The sequence below is a fragment of the Cynocephalus volans genome, chromosome 8 (assembly GCF_027409185.1).
Source record: "Cynocephalus volans isolate mCynVol1 chromosome 8, mCynVol1.pri, whole genome shotgun sequence".
Taxonomy (NCBI): Eukaryota; Metazoa; Chordata; class Mammalia; order Dermoptera; family Cynocephalidae; genus Cynocephalus; species Cynocephalus volans.
In genome coordinates, this window is record NC_084467.1 from 64,818,629 (window position 1) to 64,840,691 (window position 22,063).

The 22,063-nt window shown below is 37.6% G+C and overlaps 1 protein-coding gene across 2 annotated transcripts in view; it reads right to left on the reverse strand.

The window, feature by feature from the left end:
• CRYZ (crystallin zeta) overlaps window positions 1–22,063 on the reverse strand; it is a 24,684-nt gene continuing 2,621 nt past the window's right edge. The window contains exons 2-9 of one of the 2 annotated variants that reach the window (XM_063104651.1): window positions 19,289–19,405; window positions 17,701–17,853; window positions 14,080–14,243; window positions 7,805–7,856; window positions 3,541–3,690; window positions 1,607–1,708; window positions 1,411–1,506; window positions 1–981 (exon numbers count right to left, since the gene is read on the reverse strand). In XM_063104651.1, coding sequence (XP_062960721.1) covers window positions 820–981; window positions 1,411–1,506; window positions 1,607–1,708; window positions 3,541–3,690; window positions 7,805–7,856; window positions 14,080–14,243; window positions 17,701–17,853; window positions 19,289–19,399 — 990 coding nt within the window. In that variant the 5' untranslated portion in view covers window positions 19,400–19,405 and the 3' untranslated portion in view covers window positions 1–819. Of the gene's footprint in view, window positions 982–1,398; window positions 1,507–1,606; window positions 1,709–3,540; window positions 3,691–7,804; window positions 7,857–14,079; window positions 14,244–17,700; window positions 17,854–19,288; window positions 19,406–22,063 lie in introns of both variants that reach the window. The other variant, XM_063104650.1, reaches the window with a different exon arrangement.

A 22,063-nucleotide genomic window follows, 5' to 3' on the forward strand; every position in this document is an offset into this window, starting at 1 on the left:
TTTTAATTGTCTATAGAATTTATTGCAAGTTACCATGTTATGAAAACAAAAACCACTCAGTGTGTCAAATTGTGAGCTTATCAATTTAAAAATATATGACCCTCATCACACAAATAACTTTAAATCTACTCTGAAAATCTAACCAATCAAGAAGCACCTACTTGGAGATTATGTACTTAGTATCATACTATACTAAAAAATAAGGCTGCTGTTTCCACAGAACCTACAGGGCGGTGGGGGGGGGTTCACTGGCAATCAACCAATAATGTAGTGAATATTCTAATATTTGGGGAAATACTGAAAAAACTAACAAATTTCTATGGGAATTGTTTATTCTTGCTCTTCCAAGAGACTTATAGATGCAGATGAAATTAGTTTGGAACATAATTTTTAATCCAGAAAATCTTCAAAGTCCAATATACTTATGGGCTAATCAGAGACTAAAGAACCTCTATAAAGATAAGTATACTTGGAAATCCTTGGAAATTGAGCAGTGTTATTTTGATTTAACATGTTTAAGTCAAAGGTATGAAATTAATGAAGTATTAGTTAAGAATTTCTGGAATGTACCCCAATGCGAAATGACCATCAAGATGCTATCTCCCACTATGATGACTCCTTGCTTCAAGATAGAACGCATGAAAAATATTGCCAGCTATAAAATAAATTTTACTCCACTGTCTCTGCTATTCAAAGAATTCTTGTTTTTTAATATAAGAAACTCATTGAATCAAATGAATTTTAATTAAAGATAGTGTAAGTAAAACTGGGAGAAGGAAAACTTCTAACCACATAGGAAATCCATGAAAGAATTAATAATCATAAGAGAAGAATCATTTTTCCAGCAGCCCCACTGCCATGAATGATATTTTCATGAGCCTGGGCCACCTTCTCCAATGGATACTGAGAACCTATTACAGGTTTCAGCCAACCAATTTCCATTCCAGCTTGAAGGCCTGCTGCGAATTGCTGAAATTCCTCCTAAAGGAAAGAAAAAAAAAATGTTTTGTCAGTGGACCATATGACAATTTTCAGAAGCATTAAAAAACTTCAGAATCTAAGATGATACCATAAAGACTCTCTTACAAACATGTGGCTTTTGTCAACCTGTCCAGAACTATAGAAAAAGTAGTTCTCTGTAGGGTTACCATAAGTCCCATTTGCCTTAGAGTATTAGTTTACAAAATTCCTATTGTTCTGAAATAATTACTAATAACTTTTCTCTCTCAAAAGCGTCCTAACTTAAATAATTACATCGTTGCCCTAGTTATCCTTCCAGTGACTAATCCTCAACCTACTCCTCCAGTCAGATAACTAAGTTAAACAATTATTCAAACTTTCAGTCTGCCTGACTAGGCAAACTGTAGCAATGTTTAAGTTAACCAAAATCAGAATTACTTCTTTTCCTACTTTAGTTGATGACAAGACAGCAACTCCAATTATACTAGTCTCATTTGCCATGGTGTCCCGTGGGTTTATTTCAATAGGACCTCTGCTGCCAACAATCTATTATGAAAAACAACATAAAACAGTTAAAGATTACTGTAAAATAGTGTTGAATTGTGATAAAACTTTAAAGTGGTAAAAAAAGAAGAGAAATACTTACCATTACTCGTCCTCCATATGACAGAAGTTTCAAATCATTACTAAGATTTACGTTAGCTAACATTTCAATAATCACATCAACTCCTTTTTCACCAACAGATTTCTATATAGTCAAAAAGAATGTAGAGTAAGATAAGTAAAAAAAAACTGTAAAATAACTATTATCATACCATATATTACAGAAATATGTTTCAAATGACATATAAAATGCTACATTTTTAAGACTAATGCAAATTTAAAAATGACCTAATTATATAAAGATGATGTAATTCCAAGGTACCAGCCACAACATGTAAAATCATAAAAATTTGTACTAAATAAATTGCTGTAATGAAAGAAAATTTGCCTGGAATTTTCAGGTGCTAGACATAACATGAGTATGAAATACTTTTTTCTTAGCTGAAAATTTTCTTTCTTCAAAATTAACTTTCATAGAGAAACAAACAACAAATCAAAAATCTAAAACTCCCAGGGGGCTCCCATTTTTATTAAAAAAACTAAAAGGAAAAGAAGAAATCATTGGCTGTTTGGTATTGCAGGATTTTTTTGGGTGTACACTCAGTTTTGCACTAAATGGTTTACAATCTGCTTGACACACTACATATTTTCTTTTGAGCTCTAAGATATTGGTTCCCAACATCCAAAACTGGCTTTTAAGCATGTTATACATCTCTACATTATATTCATTTTATTTTAACAACAACAAAAATGAGTACCTGTGCCAGGCACTAGGTATCAAGAATGCAAAGATTGACACAGGAGCTCAAAACAAAACAAGGGAGAAAGATGAAAAATACTACGGTCGTAGCTATAATGTAATGAGCTAAGTGCTACAGTAGCAGAAATACAGCACAGACGAAAAAAGTTAAAGTCTGATTGCCTGCAATGGTCACAGAAAGTTCCAGAGATGATGACCTGGGCCCTGAAAGGTGAATAGTTTTCTATGTAAAAAGGAAGAAAGATGAGCAAGAGGAAGTTAGATATGAGGCAGAGTCAGCCTGGACAGAAGAAACAGAAAAGCGAAGATGTAGGGGACTGAAGCAGAAGGAGTGAGTGGAAGAGATGGAAGCCATAAGACCTCACGGTGTTAAAATTGGATTATTGCTAAACAAAAACCATACTCTTAAGCTAACTGGCCATCTTTGATCTTTATAAATATTCTTGGACAATGGTATCAGGAGTGAGTACTGGATACTAGGTTTCCTGGACATATAACAAAGGAATGTCTTTGCTCAGATGATTTAGTGTTAATAAGCTCTCACTCATATTTTTCCACAGTTTGTAATGAGTACTTAGTACTCAGTTCCTGGGAAATTCTAATTCTTTCTAACATGAGGAAGTGGTTTAGGAATTAGCAAAGTAATCAGTGTTAGTAAGCTGCCACTATAGTTCAAATGGGGAACTTCAGAATTTGCTTAAATTCTGTTTAGTGCAACAACTAAATACTGTCTTACCACTTTGGGTGAGGAGGTGATTAGTTCTCCAAAACATCCAGTTAACAAATAAACTTTATTCCCTGGGCTAGAAAGGTCCTGTTTGTAATCTATAGATAGCTCACCTTCCATGGAAACTTCACATCAGTAGAAACTGTATTAAGAACACATCACAGCTATAAACACAAAGCTGTGGCTTTACTTAAAATGCATGGCATTAAAGAGCACCAATTCTTATCACTATAAGACTCTAGAGAGGATATTCTTAAATTTAATACACATAAATAATATAGAAATGATAGTGAAGGTTTAAAAATTAGATGTCTTTGCTTTTTAAATTAATTAAAACTTTAAAACACATGTAGGCATAAGACACACATAGGCATTAAAAAAAAAAAAGAAGCAAACAAGTTTAAGAGTAGTTGGTAAAAGAACTTATTAAAAACTACATAAGCTTCCAAGGAACAAAGTTTGACTTCTGCAAAATTTTAGAAAACTTTACCTTAATTTTATCAATATAATTAACTTCTCGGTGGTTAAACACTTCATGGGCTCCATTTTGCAAAACAATCTTTTGTCCCTCCTCAGTACCAGCCGTGCCCAAAACCTTTAAGCCATAAGCTCTAGCAATTTGGCATGCTGCTATTCCAACCTGAAAAACAAAAAATAACAGTAGTTATATACTCTTGCACTCCTGCAAACACTTATTAAATATATTCAATGAATTTAAGATTCTTCTAGGACCTACCCTATCCTTAAGGAACCTACACTATTCTTAAGGAGTGTAAATGAAGAAATAAGAAAAATAGCTAACTTTTGAGTATTATAATGTCCCAGGTACCCTACTATATACTTTTTACACATTGCTTTATTTCATCCCCACAATGACCCTATGAAGTAGATACCATTATTGTCCCTACTCTACAGATGAGAAAGCTGAAGCTTCAAAATATAAGTAACTTGGAAAAAGGAGCTAGACCAAATCAGACTGCAGAACTTAACTTTTTATCCATTGCATAAAAATGTTTGCTTAGCAACTGCTTTGTGCAGAAGGTAAAGGATTTAAAGATGGTCAGAACATGTTCACTGACCTCCTCTTTTAACTGTGCATATAAAATATTAATTAACACAGATGAGTTCTCTACCATTTAAGTAGAAGAGACAAGTACATGGGCAAATCAATTCACTCATCCATACGCTGAACATTTATTGAGTGTTTATTATGTGTTGGACATGGTAATTAAGAAACTTACATTCTAAGGGGGGGGGGAAGATAAAGACAAACAAATAAATGAATAAGATAAATTCTGAAAATAAGTGCTAAGAAAAAAAATAAAACTGGCTCTTGGATTAGAAACTGGCTATTGGGTTAGGAAGAGGGGCTATTTAGGTCATCATGAAAGGCCACTGAAGAAATGAGAATTGAAAGAAGTGAGGAACAAGCCACATGAACAACTGGGCAGCCACGTGGAGAAAGCTGCAGGCAGTGAATGGCCACGGCTAACCTGGTGAAGCGGGAATTCACTTGGGATATTCAAAAGACAGAAAGAAGGTCAGTGTGGCTCATGGATGGGGCACATGCGAGAGAGTGGAAGATGGACCAGATAGGGTGAGTCACACAGGCCCTTGAAGGTGGAGGCAAAAAACTTCAGATTATTTTAAGAACTATGCAAAACTATTGAAGAGCTTAAGCAGGGGAGTGATATGATCAATTTACGCTTTAAAGAGGTCACTCCAGTTACACATGACGCATAAACAAGATCAGGGGGGTGGTGTTTAAAAACAGGAGTACGAAGATCAGTTGGTAGCTGGTAAAATAGTACAGGTAAGAGATGAAGTTGGCTTGGATTAAGGTGGCAGCACCTGAAAGAATAAAACAATTTCAGATATAGTTTAGAGATAAGCTGACAGGACTTACTCATAGATTAGATGTGGGAGGTAAAAAAAAAAAAAAGAGAGAAAAATCAAGGATGTCTCCTAGGTCTTTGGCCAGATTAACTGCGTAGATTAACTGAGAGGAAGACTGGAGAGCATCGAGTTTGTGAAAGCATCAAGAATTCACTGTGAACATGCTGACCTGCACAGTGCTACCGAAGTGACGATGTTCAGTAATCAGCTGAATACGGGTATGAGCTCAAAAGAGTTCAGAGTTGGAGACACAAATTTGAGATTCATTATCTTACAGATGGTATTTAAAGCCATGGGATTGGGTGAAAGAACTAGAATACGAGGTAAGTGTGCTTAGCAGAAAAGAGAAATAAAAGTAATAGGAATATAGATAAAAGAGCAATTATTTCAATAACAATACTAGGAAGTATGTTTGATTACATGCCAAATGAATGACACAGATAAGTTTCACATACATTTAGAGCAGAGTTTTGCCAATTTGGCACTACTGACATTTTGGGCCAGGCAATTCTTTGTTGTAGGGGACTATCCCGTGCATTGGAGGATGTTTAACAGTGTCCCTGGCTTCTACCCACTAGATGCCGTTACCCCCCTTCCCCAGTTGTGACAACTAAAAATTCTCAAGACACGGCCGACTGTCCCTGAGGGGAAGGGGGATGATGCAAAATCACCCCCTATTGATAACCACTGATGTAGAGGAATAATTGGGTTGGTCAAGATAGAAAAGAATTTAAATGAAAAATGATGACAGAAACTAATTAAAATTGAAAGAAAATCATAGACTCCCAGACCTGAAATGGACCTTAAAGACTGTATGCAACATGGGAGTGATGAGCCTGAACTCAGTCAGGCTATGGCAGGATTTGTCTGATTTAACCAAAACAAAAAAATGCATGGAACTCCCTGTCTGAGCAAGGAGAGAGACAACCAGTTAGACCAAATACAATACACTATGGGGACAGCATGATTGATTTTTGCTACTTTAATTTTCAACTTAAAAAAACAAATCTCTAATAAAACCATATTTTAAACTGAAGATTCAATGTAAACATATCTCCTCATGCTCTAACTACTTTAAAGGGGCACTCAACAGCTCTTTTAAAGGCCCTCTTGATTCTTGTCAACTATTTTACTAGCAATACCAGTAGATTATGTACAAATATGTGTCAACTATTTTTCTTCTACTTATTCTGCTAAAATAGGCAACTGCCCACCAACATATCCGGATAATAGCTGTGTTCATAAATTCCACAACCATTTTAAACACACAATATAATCCCCAAGGAATTTGAATTCAATGAGGACAGAAAGTACAAACAGAAGCAAGGCAAAGTCCAATACTGTTTCCCTCTGATAGGGCAGGGAGGATCAGAATGCTTCACATGCCAGGTTGCCAGCCTGGCCCTGCCAGCCAAGGATTTAACAAACTCAGTCAGCTCAGGGAACAGTGTGGATTTTACTTTAAAAAAAAGTAAAAGCAACTCATGGTGAAGCGACTAGGCTTTTTACAAGAGGGTAAAGGGAATAAAAAGAGATTTCCTTTAAAGTCTTCTCTCCCCTTTCTACTGAAATCTTTCCCTGCTATACAGAGCATAAGCTTAGCTGTCTGAAAGTCACAACAATTTAAATAAATTCATGTGTTTGACAGACCCTTTAGTTATTTAGAGTTAAATTTAATTTAACCCAAAAATAGCCTCTTAGGTGAAGCTAAACAATGGGAATTTTTGACAAGGTATAACTTTCATATTTTCTCAAGCCTCATAACGACAATCTTTGTGTTTTTTAATAGTCTGACCTCTGAGATCCTTCAGAATTGATCTACTTGAGGTATATAGGAAATGAGGTTTCAGACCTTGTGATTCATCTATTTAAAGAAACAGAAAGACAAAATGGAATGATTTCTCTGTTTATCTAGCCACTTTTAGAGGTAAATTCACATTTTCAGGATTTCAGGGGACAATTTGCCCTTTATTAGGTTACTTCTTTTAATCTACTCCCCAGAATACACAGTGCTCTGAAAGGGTTAACTGGCTTCCTTAAGGTGAGCCATCTAGCCCCAGGCCCTTTATTTTAAAATGTGAAATCTTGTCTCCAAAATTTTGAAAACCTCTACTTGCAGGATAGAGTTCATGTGGATTTCTTGTTAAATTCCAACCTCAGAGCTCTAACTTTTCCTCTAAGCTCCTCAGAGGCAGATTGGCAGCCAGTTTCTGAAGAGGTATTTGACAGCCCACTGAAGGGCTTATTTTATAAGTTCTGAGTCCTCCCCTCACACTCCCGCCCCCCAACACATTAGCATTTTATGCCACGGGTTGTGGTGTTAAGGACACAGCAGTGTACTGTGCACTCCACGAATGTCATCAAAGCGCAGCAGGCACACAGTGGAAGGGAGGTAGAAAGGACTAAGAATTCACAGTGCAGCTTTGCGGTGCTGTCTGGGGCAACACAGGTAAAGCTTTAATGAGCCTTAGTTTCCTTATCTAAGGGAATATGGAATTAATATTAACCTTAAAGAACTGTTTAAAATTCTAAATAAATATTCTCATAACATGTGCTACCTGAAGGCACAAAAAAGGCCAGTTTATCTTAGTCCACACCCAATACAAGTGGAAAACCTAATTAATACACACATTTTTAATGGGGTGATCTGTTGAATTTATTAACCAAGAAATGCTAAACTAATGACAAAGAATCACCTTCAAAAGATAAATTTTTTAAAAGCTTCACTACATATAGGAAAAAAGGCACCCATGACCATATTTATAAATTCGGCTTTTAAAAACGACTTAAAGAACTATAATGTGAAATCCATAAACCCAAACCCATTTAAAAATAAACTTTAAAAAAATAATACTTACTCCTCCACTAGCACCATGAACCAGAACACTTTCTCCAGCTTTCACACGGGCACTGCAAAAAAATGAAAAAGCATAGTTCCTATCACCTTATTTTTTGAAGGTAATTAAGCACAGGTGTTTTACATTAGCTTTAAGGCATTTCTATCCTTAATCCAGCTAACACTTACCCAAAGAGCAAATATATCCCAAAATATTTTCCAAGCTCCACAGGATCAAACAATGGTTCTTCAGAGCCACAGATAAAAGAAAGCCTTCAATTCACTTATTCATTCAACTAATGTTTATTGGGAGTCTTTATGCACCAGGCACTGTGCTGGATGCTGGGATCACAGCATGGTGTTACTTCTTAGGGCCTGCAGTCCTTGGAGGTAGCATTAGTAAGACTGCTGAGCCTAAAGGAACTGGAGTCTCTCATTCCCACATGTTTCCCCAGAGTGTGTCTCAAGGCAGCTTTATTATAGCCCAGGCTTTATTCTGTGGTCCAGACTAATGCCCACATAAACACAGCATCTAGACTATTTTTTGCCAGGGCTAAGAAGATATTTCTACTTCTCCGTGCCTTTGAACATCAGGTTGCACCATCTGCTAAGCTCTCATTTCAGAAAGCAATGCTGAGTAAGCAACGGTAGGAGATTAAGAAATACCATAAATCCTGTCATAAAGGTTCCCATGTCACCCTCTAAAATGTCCATATCCTCTGGTGAAATTACATATTTTTTTCACCTCTTGATCATATTACTACTTTTCTGCTACATAATCAAAGCAAGAAACAAACGGCAAGATGGTTAGGGGGATGCTTTACCATTCCAGATGGACAAATGTTAATGTCACAACCAGCAGATGCTGTGTGATCCAGATCTGACTCTCAGGAAGAATCTTACTTCCTAGAACAGAGTGGGGTGGCCACACTGTAGAGATATTACCTTCAGTCTGGGAATGAGAACAGAGTAAACCAAAGTCCTACTGATGGCTGTGTGTCAACAGCTGGCAAATGCCAATAATGAGGAATAGATGAAGCTTTCTCCAACACTTGCTTGGAGATAAGGGCATTGAGGGCAGAGACTTAAACTGAGAGTCTGAATGATAAATTGAGATAACTATTTCCAAAAAACTACCACGTTTTAAAAAGAAAAATACAAATGTAAGAGGATAAGATTGCCAATTTTATAAAATGGTATATGAAATACTTTATAATAAATTTTTTAAAAAATTTTATAAACATCTCCTCAAACACTAAGAATACATTCTCCTAAATCCTCTGCCCTGGTGTGAATGGGGGAAAAAGCAGGCAAACTCGCTCCCGGACCCCCACTACTATGATACTTCTATCCTTGTATAGACTCACTGTGATGGTTAATTTTATGTATCAACTTGACTGGGCCAAGTTGTCCCTATATTTGTTCAAACATTATTCTGGATGTTTCTGTGAAAGTGTTTTTTGGTTGAGAATAAAATTTAAATAGGTAGATTATGAGTAAAGCAGACTACCCTCTACAAGTAGGTGGGTCTCATCCAATCAGCTGAAGGCCTGCAAAGAACAAAGGCTGACCTCACCTAACCAAGAGGGAATTCTGCCAGCAGACTGCCTTTGAACTTAAACTGCAACTCTTCCCTGTGTCTCCAGCCTGCTCCCCTACGCCATCAGATTTTAGACTTACCAAGGCTCTACAATTTCATGAGGCAACTCTTTAAAATCAATCTCTGTGTAATTATGATTGACAGATTGATTTTAATATATATACATGTGTACATGTATACATGTGTGTGTGTGTATATATATATGCACACACAGTATATATATGTGATGGTTAATTTCAGGTGTCCCCTTGACTGAATTAAGGAATACCTAGAGATTTGGTAAAGCATTATTCCTGGGTGTGTCTGTAAGGTGTTTCCAGAGAAGATTGGCATGTGATTTGATGGACTGAATGGGGAAGATCTGTCCTTAATATGGGGTGGAGGGGGGCACCATCTAATCAGCTGGGGGCCCATACAGAACAAAAATGCATTAGGAAAACCAGTTCTCTCTCTCTCTCCTGGAGCTGGGACACCCTTCTTCTCCTGCCCTTCTCCTGACCGAAACCATGTTGGGACCTAAGACTGCATGGGCTTTAGGGGGGAAAAAAAAAGATGGTTTTTCTTAGCATGCATTTCTCTGAGCTCCTTCTTTTCCCATGGTTACTTCATATTTTGAACCTTGGATACAGGGCAAGACAACATTTAATAAATGTAAAGTTGTTTTCCAGTCAGCCTGGAGTTGCAAACTTGCTATGAGTCACATACTATCCAGACCCTGAGAAACCAAGGAAGACGTCAGTAAAGCTATGCTGATTCCAGCCCTCTAGTAGGGCCCTAACATAACAGCAAGGATGGCAACAGAAGCCAGATGGATCCTTGGTGAGACCTTGTACCTGGCTCCTTGCACGGAGCCCCTACAGCTCGTGTCCCCCCCACCTCCTGCTTTTGACTTCCCAAGTTCCATTTCCTCAATCTCCTCTTTAAAAAGTCCTCAGTAAATTTGAGTCAGGGAGATAGCTATAGTCTGGCCAAGCTGCTACATGTTTACCAGAGAGATGGGATAGCCTAATATCTCTCCTCTAGTCACTGGTATTCCTGAATTAAAGCTGAATTAAAGCACTGGTTTTTGTTAGGGGCAGACAGCTGGACTACGGCCTGATAACACTTAGACATCAGAACTCCAGGATGTCTGGCTTTTGGACTCCAAGACTTAACACCAGCGGCCCCCAGGGCTCTCTAGCATTTGGCTGTAGACAGAGTTACACCATTGGCTTCCCTCCTTCTAATGCTTTCAGACTTGAATTGAGCCACACTACTGGCCTCCCAGTGTCTCCAGCTTACAGTCTGCCTGGCCTTCCAAGATGCTGTCTCCTAATTACTGAAGACTCTAGTACCTGGCACACAGGCTTTCTCTTCCACCCCAAATCCAGCCCCAATCTAGGAGATTTCAACATTCACTGATTTCAACATTCCTGACTCTTCTCCGCTTTGGCCACAGGGTCAAATCTGGTAAACACCACCAACTATTCTACCTGAGAAATATTGGACACGAATAACCAGTCCTACGATGACAATCTCCTATCCTCATCCTGTAAACCCATGCTCTCTCAATACCTTCTCTTTGGCTTCACAGAGATCACTGTCTCCTGACCACTCCATTTCTGCCCACTGGCTGCTCCTGACCTCACTTCCTTCCCTACGCAGCCTGGATCCATGGTAGATTGCCCCAACTTCTCTCTTTCTCTCCCCAGTGCTCTCTTTTCCCTTTGCACTATCCCATTTTGCCACCAATATTCCAGCACTGGGTTAACAGTAAAACCTAACTTCCTTGATACTTTATCCAAATGGCTAAGTACTGCAGAAGAAAATTACATGACCATGCATTCTGGTGTCCCTTCAGATCTGATTCTCAAAAAATCGCTTTACCTCCTACTTAATTATGAAAAGTGAGGCAATCACATATAAGCTCCTTCCAGACCCCACCTCCTTACCCACAAACTTTTCCATAATTATACCATCTTTACCCCTTCTAGGTTTTACAGATGAACTGTCCTTTTGATATTTGAAGTCAATCTCTCTAACTATGTCCTAAGTCCTTTCTATCTTCCCTTATGCACTCTTGTTCCATCTGCCACTTCTCCCTCCTAGATCTTTTCTCAGCTATAAAAATGTTCAAGTCTTGTCCATCCTCAAAAACGTTTTTCCCCGTATGATCCTCAAGTTACCTACTGTCACTTTGTCTCCTTCGTTTCTTTAAAGACGAGTCTCCATTCAAGGAATTGATTTCCTCTTCCTCGACCCACTCAATAAAGTTTCTGTCCCACCACTCGACTGAAAACGCTCTGACTAAAGTCACCAATGACCTCTTAATTGCTAAGCCCAACTGCTATTTTTTCTGAACAGACTTCACTGCTGCATTTGACAGCTGGCCTCCCTCCTTCACAGCAATGTTTACTACTCATCCTAACATTACCAACACTGATTGAGCACTCACTCTGTGCTGGCGCTGTACTAAGAACTTTGCATACATGACCTCATTTAATTCTTACCACCCCCAGGAGGTAGGAGCTGTTATTACCTATGGTTTTCAAATCATTAAACTGCAGTGGAGATGGGAAAGTAACTTGACCAAGGTCATGCAGTTAATATTAGGTAAAGACATTATTCTAACCCAGATCTTTGTGTTCAAACCTCACTCACTCGCTGGATGTTTAACAGATACCACAACCTCCAGACTCTCCTGGCCTTGGGATCTATTCCCTTTGGTTCTCTTAGGACTCTGTCCCTTTCCCGGAACTACACTCTTAAATGTTGATGTTCACTAGAGTTCTATTCTCACTCCACTGTTCTCTCACTCCCTGAGGGATTTCAATCACTTTCCATCTTTTCAGCTCTCACCTACATGCTGATATCCCCCAATTTGTGTCTCCAGCCTTCAAGCTTCAGACTGTTTTATCCAATAGGCTACTGGACTTCTCCATTCAGATGTCTTTCTCACAATTTCAAGTCCAAAACTGCACACAGCTTCTCTTCAAAACTTTCTCCTCCTTTTCATAGTCGACTTTGTCACAATTAAACATTACCCAAGCTAGAAAGCTGGAAGTACTCTTAAGCTCTTCTTCTCCCTCATTCTTTAACCACAGATAATCACCAAACATTCCTGACTTTGCACTCCCTCCTCCCCCGCAAATAGTTGTCCTTTCCTCTCCACTTCTTCCAGCATGACCTTTGCTCTGGCAAGGACAGATACATAAGGATTCTTTCTAGCGGAGATTCCTATAAGACCCTCCTGTCTCTCTCCCCACTCCTGTCCTCAAATGCATCCCTCACATAGCAGATAAGTGACCTCAATCAAACAAAAATACAACAATAGCACTCTCTTGAATAAAACATTTGGTGATTCCCAATCCCTTACAGAACATGTGTGAGCTCTACCATCTACTACCTTTTCACAATCTGAAACCTACCTATTAGATGATGACATCTGATATTTATAGAAGGATGACTATGTTCCAATCACATTCCTTGCCAATTTTTGCCTTGAAATCTTCTATGCAATAAAACCAAACTGCTATAGCTCTCCCCACACACCATGCTGTTTTTTCCCATACACGATGCTATTCCCATAATCTAGAGTCCTCTCCTCTCCCAGCTACCCTTCCCAGGTGAATTATCTCTTATCCTTTTCAAATACTTAGTGGGTTTGATCACAGTATATATTGTAAGGTCCCAGCCATGGAAACTGATCAGTAGGTCTTCAGTAGGGCCCTAGACTGTACTTTTAAATTGTTGCCCAAATGGTTCTCACAGATAAAAAGATTTCCGAATCATGGTTTTAAAATAATCCAAGTCTTATACTTCGCCAGGAAGCCCTACTTATCCCCACAGCCCATCCCTGTGATCCCATAAATGTCTATGTACATGTCTTTCACCATACTTTCCACATTATATGTGTCTTACGTCTAACTCCTGTGGAATATACTATAAAGCATATGTACTTCACAGGGCCTGGTTTTCCAAAGCCCTGTAGTTTCAAATATTGACCTTGCAAGGACAGGAAATTTTCCTCAGGCTAAAATCTCTGTTGCAAGATAAGAATTGTGGCACAGCAGGTTGCTGGCTCAAAGACAGACTAGTTACTGATGGTTATGTAAAGATACTGAGAAATTGCTATAGGAAGGAATGTTTGCTAAGATCAAACTGTTGTTGATAGGACCACTTAATTGTCTACTGGAATGTCATCTGGCTTGTTTCACTGAAAGTTACCAGCCTATACTGTTAAACTATAACCCCACCTTTGTTCTCTTCCTGTAACTTCCTGGTCTGAAAATAAATGCAGGAAGAGAACCCCAATTCGGCATTAATTTCCCAAGGAAGAGTTGCCTCTCACTGGAGGATGCCTGGGAAGTTAACCTCTTCGGGGCTTCTCACTGCTCGGAAGAGATGGGCTTTGAGTAATCCTTTGCGTCATCCTTTGCGTCTCTGTCACCCAGGGGAAGTGGGGTGACAAATCCGTGGGGGCAAAGCAAGACAAAGCAACAAACTCCCTTAATAGACTGTGAGCATCTTTAAGACAGTAATTGCTCTTCATTGTACCCTCAGTGATTAGTACAATCCTCCAAATTAGTACAGTTCCCACTCCATAAAGTTTAATGGAAACCAAAAATGATAGACGGATGGATGGACAGGAGCAAGGAAAGTAGTTAATAATGCCCTCCTTTGGTGTTGGCTATAAAATTGCCAGAGTGTGTTATTACCTGTGGAGCAGAGCTCGATAAGCAGTAAAATACGGGATCCCGATGGCAGCTCCTTGTTTAAAGTCCAGTTTTTCAGGCAGCATATAAACAGTGTGATCTGCTGCAAGAGCATACTCTGCATAGCCCCCAGAGATCGTATTGTTAGTGAAAACTCTGTCACCTTTCTAGGGGAAGAGACACATGAACAAATGCATGAGGGCTTTAAAATTATGTTAAAATGGTCACAATCCTTTGTAATGCAGCCTTCATAACGAGAAATAAATAAGTCTTTATATATCATTTTCTATATTGTAGGGTCTCAAAAAAGTAACTTTAAAATACTGAGCATTTTAAAATGTTTTATTAATGGGAACCAATGACAAAAAAAATTAAGGGAAATAGAAAAAGTAAAAGAAGAGGAAGGAGAAGCCCTACAATGGGTTCCCCTTTACCGAGAGCTGACTGTGCCAGGCACGGCATTAAGTGAGAATATTATCCAATTTGATCTTCACAACAGCCTGTGAACTGGGCACTTTTACCATCTTCTCTTTAGATTAATCCCGCCATACAGATGAGAAAACTGAGGTACAAAGAAGTTGCATAATTTCCTCCGATCAAGCAGTTAGCAAATGGCAGTCAATACAAACTGTTATCTTTTGTGCAAAGTATTAGGGAGAAGAAACAGAGTGTAGTTTCTTCCACACACCAAACTCCTGTTCTAATCTTTTCCATGCATTTCCTCATCCCTGCATTTCCATTGTCTTTCATGCGTATAACCTAAAAGCAGGAAACCAGGCCAAGATCATGACAGCAGGATGAGCCAAGACAGGCTTCTTCACTTGTCTCAGCACCAGAAACACAGTAAACTCTCAATAAACATCCGCTGGGTCCTTGCAATTGAAAAGCAGATGCATGACTGAAGGTACAGTAATGCCCTAGACAAGTATTACAGGTCCAGTGTTATTTGCACACCAGGGTAAATTAGACCGCCCACTACCACCACCTGCACTAATTCTTCCTTCTTGTAAAAAAATAAATAAATAAATATTCCTTGGAACAGGCAAAATATTAAGGCAATGACTGCTCAGTCTACTTTAATTGGTCCTATAATAAAGAAGTATGAAAAGGTAACAGCACTATGTGGTGGGATAAAAATGAAAAAGATTCAGAAGGCATCCAAGAGTCAAAGACAAGCATCCACACTTAACAGTTTCACCTGCTTATGGTCAAGTACAACTATGTTAAGACTAATCCCGTTTTTGCAGTTTAAAAAACATGGTGAATTGATTTTAAAATAATTCAAACATTTACTAAGAATCCACAATATGAAAAGCATTACTTTGAATTTGTTAAGGGATATTAAAAGCAAAACACTGTCCCTGATTTCAAGCATCCTAAACTAGGAGGAGAGATAGAAATAATTGTGAAGAAAGCAAACATGATGTGCCATCAAAGTTAGGCATGTGAAAAACAAAGGAATTACTTCTAAGTTGAGAAAATTAAGATTAGCTTTATTGAGAAGCTAATATTTGAGGTAGGTCTTGAAGGATAGGACAAGATTTTGGAAACTATAACAGGGATTACTCAGTACGTGTGAAGAAAACAAAGTCAGCCAAGAAATAGAGGGAGGAATAAATGCTGAGAAATTACCATTTATTCCCAATGCATAACCAGTCTAGTGTATGGTATGTAATAGTTTCAGAGACAAAATGGAAAGAAATTAAAGCTGGAGGTGAAATCCCTTGAATCCATGTTTGTAACTGTCAATTTAATTCTGTCAAGCAGAGGAACCAATATGTACAAAGACAGAGAAATGAAAGAGTATAAGATCTACAGAGAAGGACAAACAGTTCATTACTAAATAATAAACTATCATATGAGAAGTAGTGAGAGATAGGAATAGAAAGATAGGTAAGAGAGTCTTATTTCATAACAATTAGGAATTTCAACAGTGCCCTGAAATCTACAAGGAATGAACACAAGAATTAAAATAGAGGTGTAAAGCAATCAGAATTACATTCTAGAAAATGATTCTTTGTACAGTAAGGATAGATTCCAGGGAAAAGGAGAGAGAGTAATAATTTAAGTGTCTATTATAGAAATCTAGGACAGGAGCGTAGTTAAGTAGGTAAGATAACCTGAACTAACTACAGGCAGTGGGGATAGAAAGAGGAGACAGAAACCAGTTCTAGTAAGGGAGATCTGCCAGGGGAGAGTGAGAAGGTGAGCCCAGAAGTCACCAAGACAGTCACACAGGAGAAGAGCAGATCTACAGTAAGGAAAGGTAAGTTTGGTTTTAGACATGTTCAGTAAGAACGTGGAGGTTGACCATGTGGGTCCAGTGCTCTCCAACACAACTTTCTGTAAGGATAAAAATGTTCTACATCTCCACTGTCCAGTGGGGTAGTTGTTTGATGTACAGGACAATTAAGCATTTGAAATGTTGCTAGTTTGACTCAGGAAATGTATTTTCTATTTAAGTTTAAGCAAATTTGAACTAAAATTGCCACATGTGGCTAGTGACTCCTGTTTTGGACCACACAGATCCATAGCTTAGTAGAAAATTCTAAGCTAAAAATATCACATGGAATAATGGAAACTAAGAGTGCATGAGATCATCATGAAAAAGGTACAGAATACAAAAGGCAGAGGTCTAAGTAGGGACTGAGACCCCTGGGCAGCACTAAAAATTGAGGAGCATCCAGAGAAAAAGATGCCTGAAAAAGGATGCCCTGAGCGGAACGGGAGAGAACAGGAGAAAATGATGTCACAGAAGCTGAAGAAAAAGTTTTTTTAAAGAAAAAGTTAAGTGGCTGAGAGTGTCAAATGTCACAGAGAAGTCAAGAAAGATAATGACATAAAAGGGCCCATTAACTCCAGCAATATAGAGGCCATTAGCGACATTAGCAAGAATCGTTTCAGTGGAGCGATGGGGGCAGAAGCCAGATTGCTACAGGCTGAGGAGTGGAAAGCTGTGTGAATTTGCCCATCTTCCTGCACAGGGGCACGTTAATCTTTTCTGTCTCAGCCCCATCTTGGTAAATGTGCTGCCAAAGTTGAGCAGGTCAAGGAATTATGAGGGAAGATGCTAGAACATGAGTATACTATAAATATACTATCTATGTTTTATATGTCTTTTGGCATATAGATAACAAAAGCCATGATCATAACACTTTCATTGACCTTGGTCTAAGTCAGAGCTCCGAAACTGTATAGTGACCCTGCATTTTTTCATGTTTTACTTATTCTTCAAAAGAATTAACTTTCCCTTTATTTTGTGGAGCTAAATTTATAAAAGAAATTTAAAATTACATTGGCTCGTGTGCTATAAAGAATTAGGAAACAGTATATCTTCATTGTTTGTTTTCTTTCCTTACATATTTCTATTAAATCAAAAGGATCACAGTTCATTCTGTAGGGATGTGAAGAGGCAGAAATTACCCAGCATTTATTCCCAATAGCGCAAACAAATAAAACCTCTGGATAAAAAGTAACTTCTTTTTTGACTAGAGGAGTCCCCCAGGTGGCAGAAATTGTGTAATGGGCCTTTTAAATCCTTAAATATGACACATTTTAAAGCTATGTTGAAATATTTTAAGAAAAAATATTAAGGTAAAATAGCAGTAATTAAAAATGTAATACCTTGAAAGCAGATACATTATCTCCAACAGCCTCTACTACCCCAGCCACATCTGAGCCAGGAGTATAGGGTAAGAGTGGTTTCCTACTGTAAGTACCAGAGCGAATATATGTCTCCACTGGGTTTACTCCACATGCGTGGACTTTGATTAGAACCTGCAACAACAATATATTTTAGTTCAAACACAGCATTTGGGCATTCATTCAGCATTTTGCTAGGATTGTGTGATTAAGAGAGCTATAAAAATGGAAAAATGAAACAAAATGAAGTCCTTGCCTTCAACAAGCTCACATTCTAGCTTTGCAAACCAACATGTAAATAAAAAAACAGAATGTCTTATGTGCTGTATTAAAAACATTTTGGGAAAATAGTGAAAGAATAGTGAAAGAGGAGATATGTGGCAAGGACCTCTATATGTTTGTTCAAACTATTCCTCCTCTTCCTGGGTACATAGGAATAACATTATTTCCTGGCCTCCTTCATGGTATGAGTGTAGTCACATGACAGTTCTAGCCAATAGAATGTAAGCAAAAGTGATAAAAGCCACTTGCAGGCCTGGCCTATAAAAACCTTCGCAGGCAATCCACACTGCGCTTTTACCCTTTTACAGAGGTCTTGTAAGACAGGTGATGAAGGTGGCCAAGCCACATGATAAAGAAGCCTGGGTCCCTAAGTCACTGCTGGAGGAGAGCTACCCACCAACATGTCAGAATTTTGGAACTCAGTGAATGAGAAATACATTTCTATTGTTGAAGCGTTGAGATTTTGAGATTATATTTATTACAGGCACTAATTTTATCTTAATTAATAAAACATGATTACCCCTGCTATAAGAATAAGGGAAAGCCTTACAGAAGTGGTATTTGAGCTAGTCCTTAAAGGATGAGTAGAAATTCTTTAGGAATGCAAGAAAAACGATATTTCCCGTTAAAGGAATAGTATGTGCAAAGACAGAAGGAATGAAAGGGCCTCTTGGCGAAACTGAATAAAGTTTGATGTTATTTCAGTACAGTCAGTTGAGACAGATTGATAAGAAATAATCTGTAAAGATAGGTTATAGCCAAATTGTAAAAACTCTTACAAAGCATCCTAGGGAAATTAAACTTGGGAGTTATGGAAGATGCAGTAATAAAAATCCATAATTTTGAATCAAAGGTATATTGTTAAAGTCATTGGGAATAATTAAACTCTATATTTAAATTCTCTTTAGTCATACATGAAAAAGCATGAATGCAAAAGAAAACTGTTTTCCTACCATGCGCAAAATAAAAATCATGAAAGTTTGTAATAAAATAATTTATTTGAAACTACTTATGATTCCATTCAGAAAAATCCCAATTATTGCACTACATAGATAATTCTCAACTTCAAAATTTTTCTTATAATCAGAGGTTATTCCTTTTCATATGTCTACTTCACTAATTATTAGATTTATGTTAACTTTCTCCAACTTCATACATATAAACGTATAAACTTTGTCCTAATTCAATGTCTTTATAAATAATTATGTCTGCTTCTTTTGAACACTAACTTGATGTGCTAGACTCACATTCAATGTAATTATTGCCTGAGTAAAGTAATTATTTCCACCTGATGGCTTTTTGGAATTGGTACTGCAACATCCGACTGGAGTTTCAGCACTTCTGGTCCACCAAACTCAAAAACTCTAACAGCTCTCATCAACTTCAGTCCAGTTGCCATGGTGATCTAGATATTAAGAAAAAAAAAATTAATGTATTGTCATATTGTATCTAGGCTATCACTATGTTTTTTGCCCCTGGAGGGAGCAGATCAAATAATTTTCAAACAATAATTTAAATCATGAGCTTACCAATGATCTCATTTCATGCTTAAGGACCTTTCATCTTACAAATCCTTCAGCTACAAAGCAAAATACTTTACAGTACTTCCTGCAGGGATTCAGTGACCTCAACAAGGGAATTGAGCATGCAAACAAAAACATCTGGATAGACATAGTATAATACCGTATCTTTGGTTTTCTTTTGTGTAAGCTTGGATTGAAACCTCCTGGAAATTTTAGGAGCTAATATAAGTTTTATTAACAGATAAATAGACCTCTTTTTGTTAGATGATGAACTATTTCAAACATATAAAGAATAAAAAAATATATTTACCCGACATCCAGCTTTAACAATTCTTAACATTTTAAAAATGTAAAACATTATAGATATAATTGAAGCCTCCTCTACCCATCCACAAACCCATCGGTGGCTCACCCTTTCAAGAGGGGACTATAATATAAAAATAGTGCTCAACATTCCCAAGCATGTTATTCCATCACTACATACATATGCATTAAAAAGAATATGTGCTGTTGTTTTGTGTGTTTTCAAATTTTATTTAGATTGGATCATACTGTACTTAATTCTGCAATTTGCTTTTTTCTTTCAGCATTAAGTTTTTGAAATTTATCAATGTTGGAACAGTCGGCTTTACATAGTTCATTCACTTTAACAACAGGTAAAAAATATTAAAAACTAAAACACTGCTCGTATGCAATCTTTTATAAATTACATGAGCTCACCTAACCTGTCTGTCCTACCACTGATAATATTAAAATAAAAAGAAAACTCAGAGTTAAAATAAACTCTAGGAAAAGGCAAAGAACATTTGAATATAAAATTACGTAACTTTGGAAAATCTGTACCTGCAAAGATGTAATGAAAGGGTTTTGACTATATCTCCATAATTTTATGTGTGGGTTAACAAAATTTCTCGAAATTAATCAAACCAAATATTATAAGATTCTGACACCACACAGAACATCTTCCTCAACCACAAGCATTTAAACATCAGAAAGAGGTGCAGAAATTAGGACCTAAGATGAAAGAACTCAGACTTTTATTGTATTACAGTTCAGCACAGGACTACTCAGAACAGAGCCCATGCTGGCTATAAAATGTCATTCAATGTACAGGGAGGAAATTCAAAAGTATTTTGGTGATGTTATTGATGGAAAGTTCTTGATATAATTAATCAAAGTTTGAGTCCATTTTAAAACCCTTAAGATTAAAATGATTTAAAACAGTGCCCAGCACAAGGGAGAAAGTGAAATTTCCCAAGGTTGTTTAGCAATGATATATCCTGAAGAGCAGTCCTCATATAAAAAGCAACAAAGCAGGTAGAGGGCATAAACCAAAGGGCACTGTAGAACAGGGAGGCATCTCTGAAGATCTGTCAAAGAGCTAGGACAGGAAAAGGTAGCCCAGTCCTCCCCAGCAATCTCACTACTGTGCTTCCATTCATGTCTTCACTCAAGCTGGAAATTTCTTAGACAAGAAGTGAATGTATAATGAAAATAAAACAAGTATAATGAAAAAGAAAAGGTCACCCAGATGAGTTTTCCATGGGGTAAATAAGAACACAGAGCTTCTTTTTTCCTTTTCCTTTTTGCTTTCAACATGGTATTATGGGAAGAGTGTGGGCTTTGGAATCCAACAGTTCTCGATTGGAATCCCATTTCTATCATGGCCTAGCCACGTGGCCTGGGGCAAGGCAGTCAACCTTTTCAGCCTCAGTTTCTTCATCAGAACTGGGATCCCACTCAGAGTGACTGTGCTGGAGACATGGCAAGCTCCAAGCACAGAACTTGGCAAATGTATGTTCCTGTATATAGAAGACATTGTTATTCCTTTCCCATATATTCTTCTTTCCAATTTCTTACTTATAAAAACATACTCCACTCTATAATTCTATAATCATCTTTAATTTAATATAATAATATTTACAGGACTCTGGTTATAAAAACAATCTCAAAGAATTAAGTCTAGATAATCATTTAAACAAAACATTAATACCAACATTGGTTGTTATGCATTCATCATGGCTTTTCTGAACATTAACTGTATGCAAGGCACTGTGCCAACCTCAGAGAACACAAAGGGCAAAGAGAAAATGCCCCATGCCCCAGCTCCTGTGTGCTCAGAGCTCTCACCCTTACACATATACACACACCATGTAACATGCTCAGCTCTTTTCCACTTTCAATATCAATTCTTCTTACCTATTTATTTCAAACATTCGCATCGATCTCTCGACCAACAGACATCATTATCATCCTCAAAAAATTCTAGCAATAATAAAATCAAAATTATTTTGAAATAGGGATCTATATCTCGTATCTAACACATATTTTCCCCTCTACATTTAGCATTGACTAAGTTGGAAGAAAGGAGCAAAGGAAGGAGGAGAGTCATCCTTAACATGGATTTAGAAGACCTACCTGCCTTGCCCAGTACTACCACATTATCCTATGGAGCTTATAAAGAGATGGGGCATGACCTTGACAGCACTATCTCCTACTTTGCTTCTGTTGATCTTAATTCCACTGCGCCTTAGCCACTG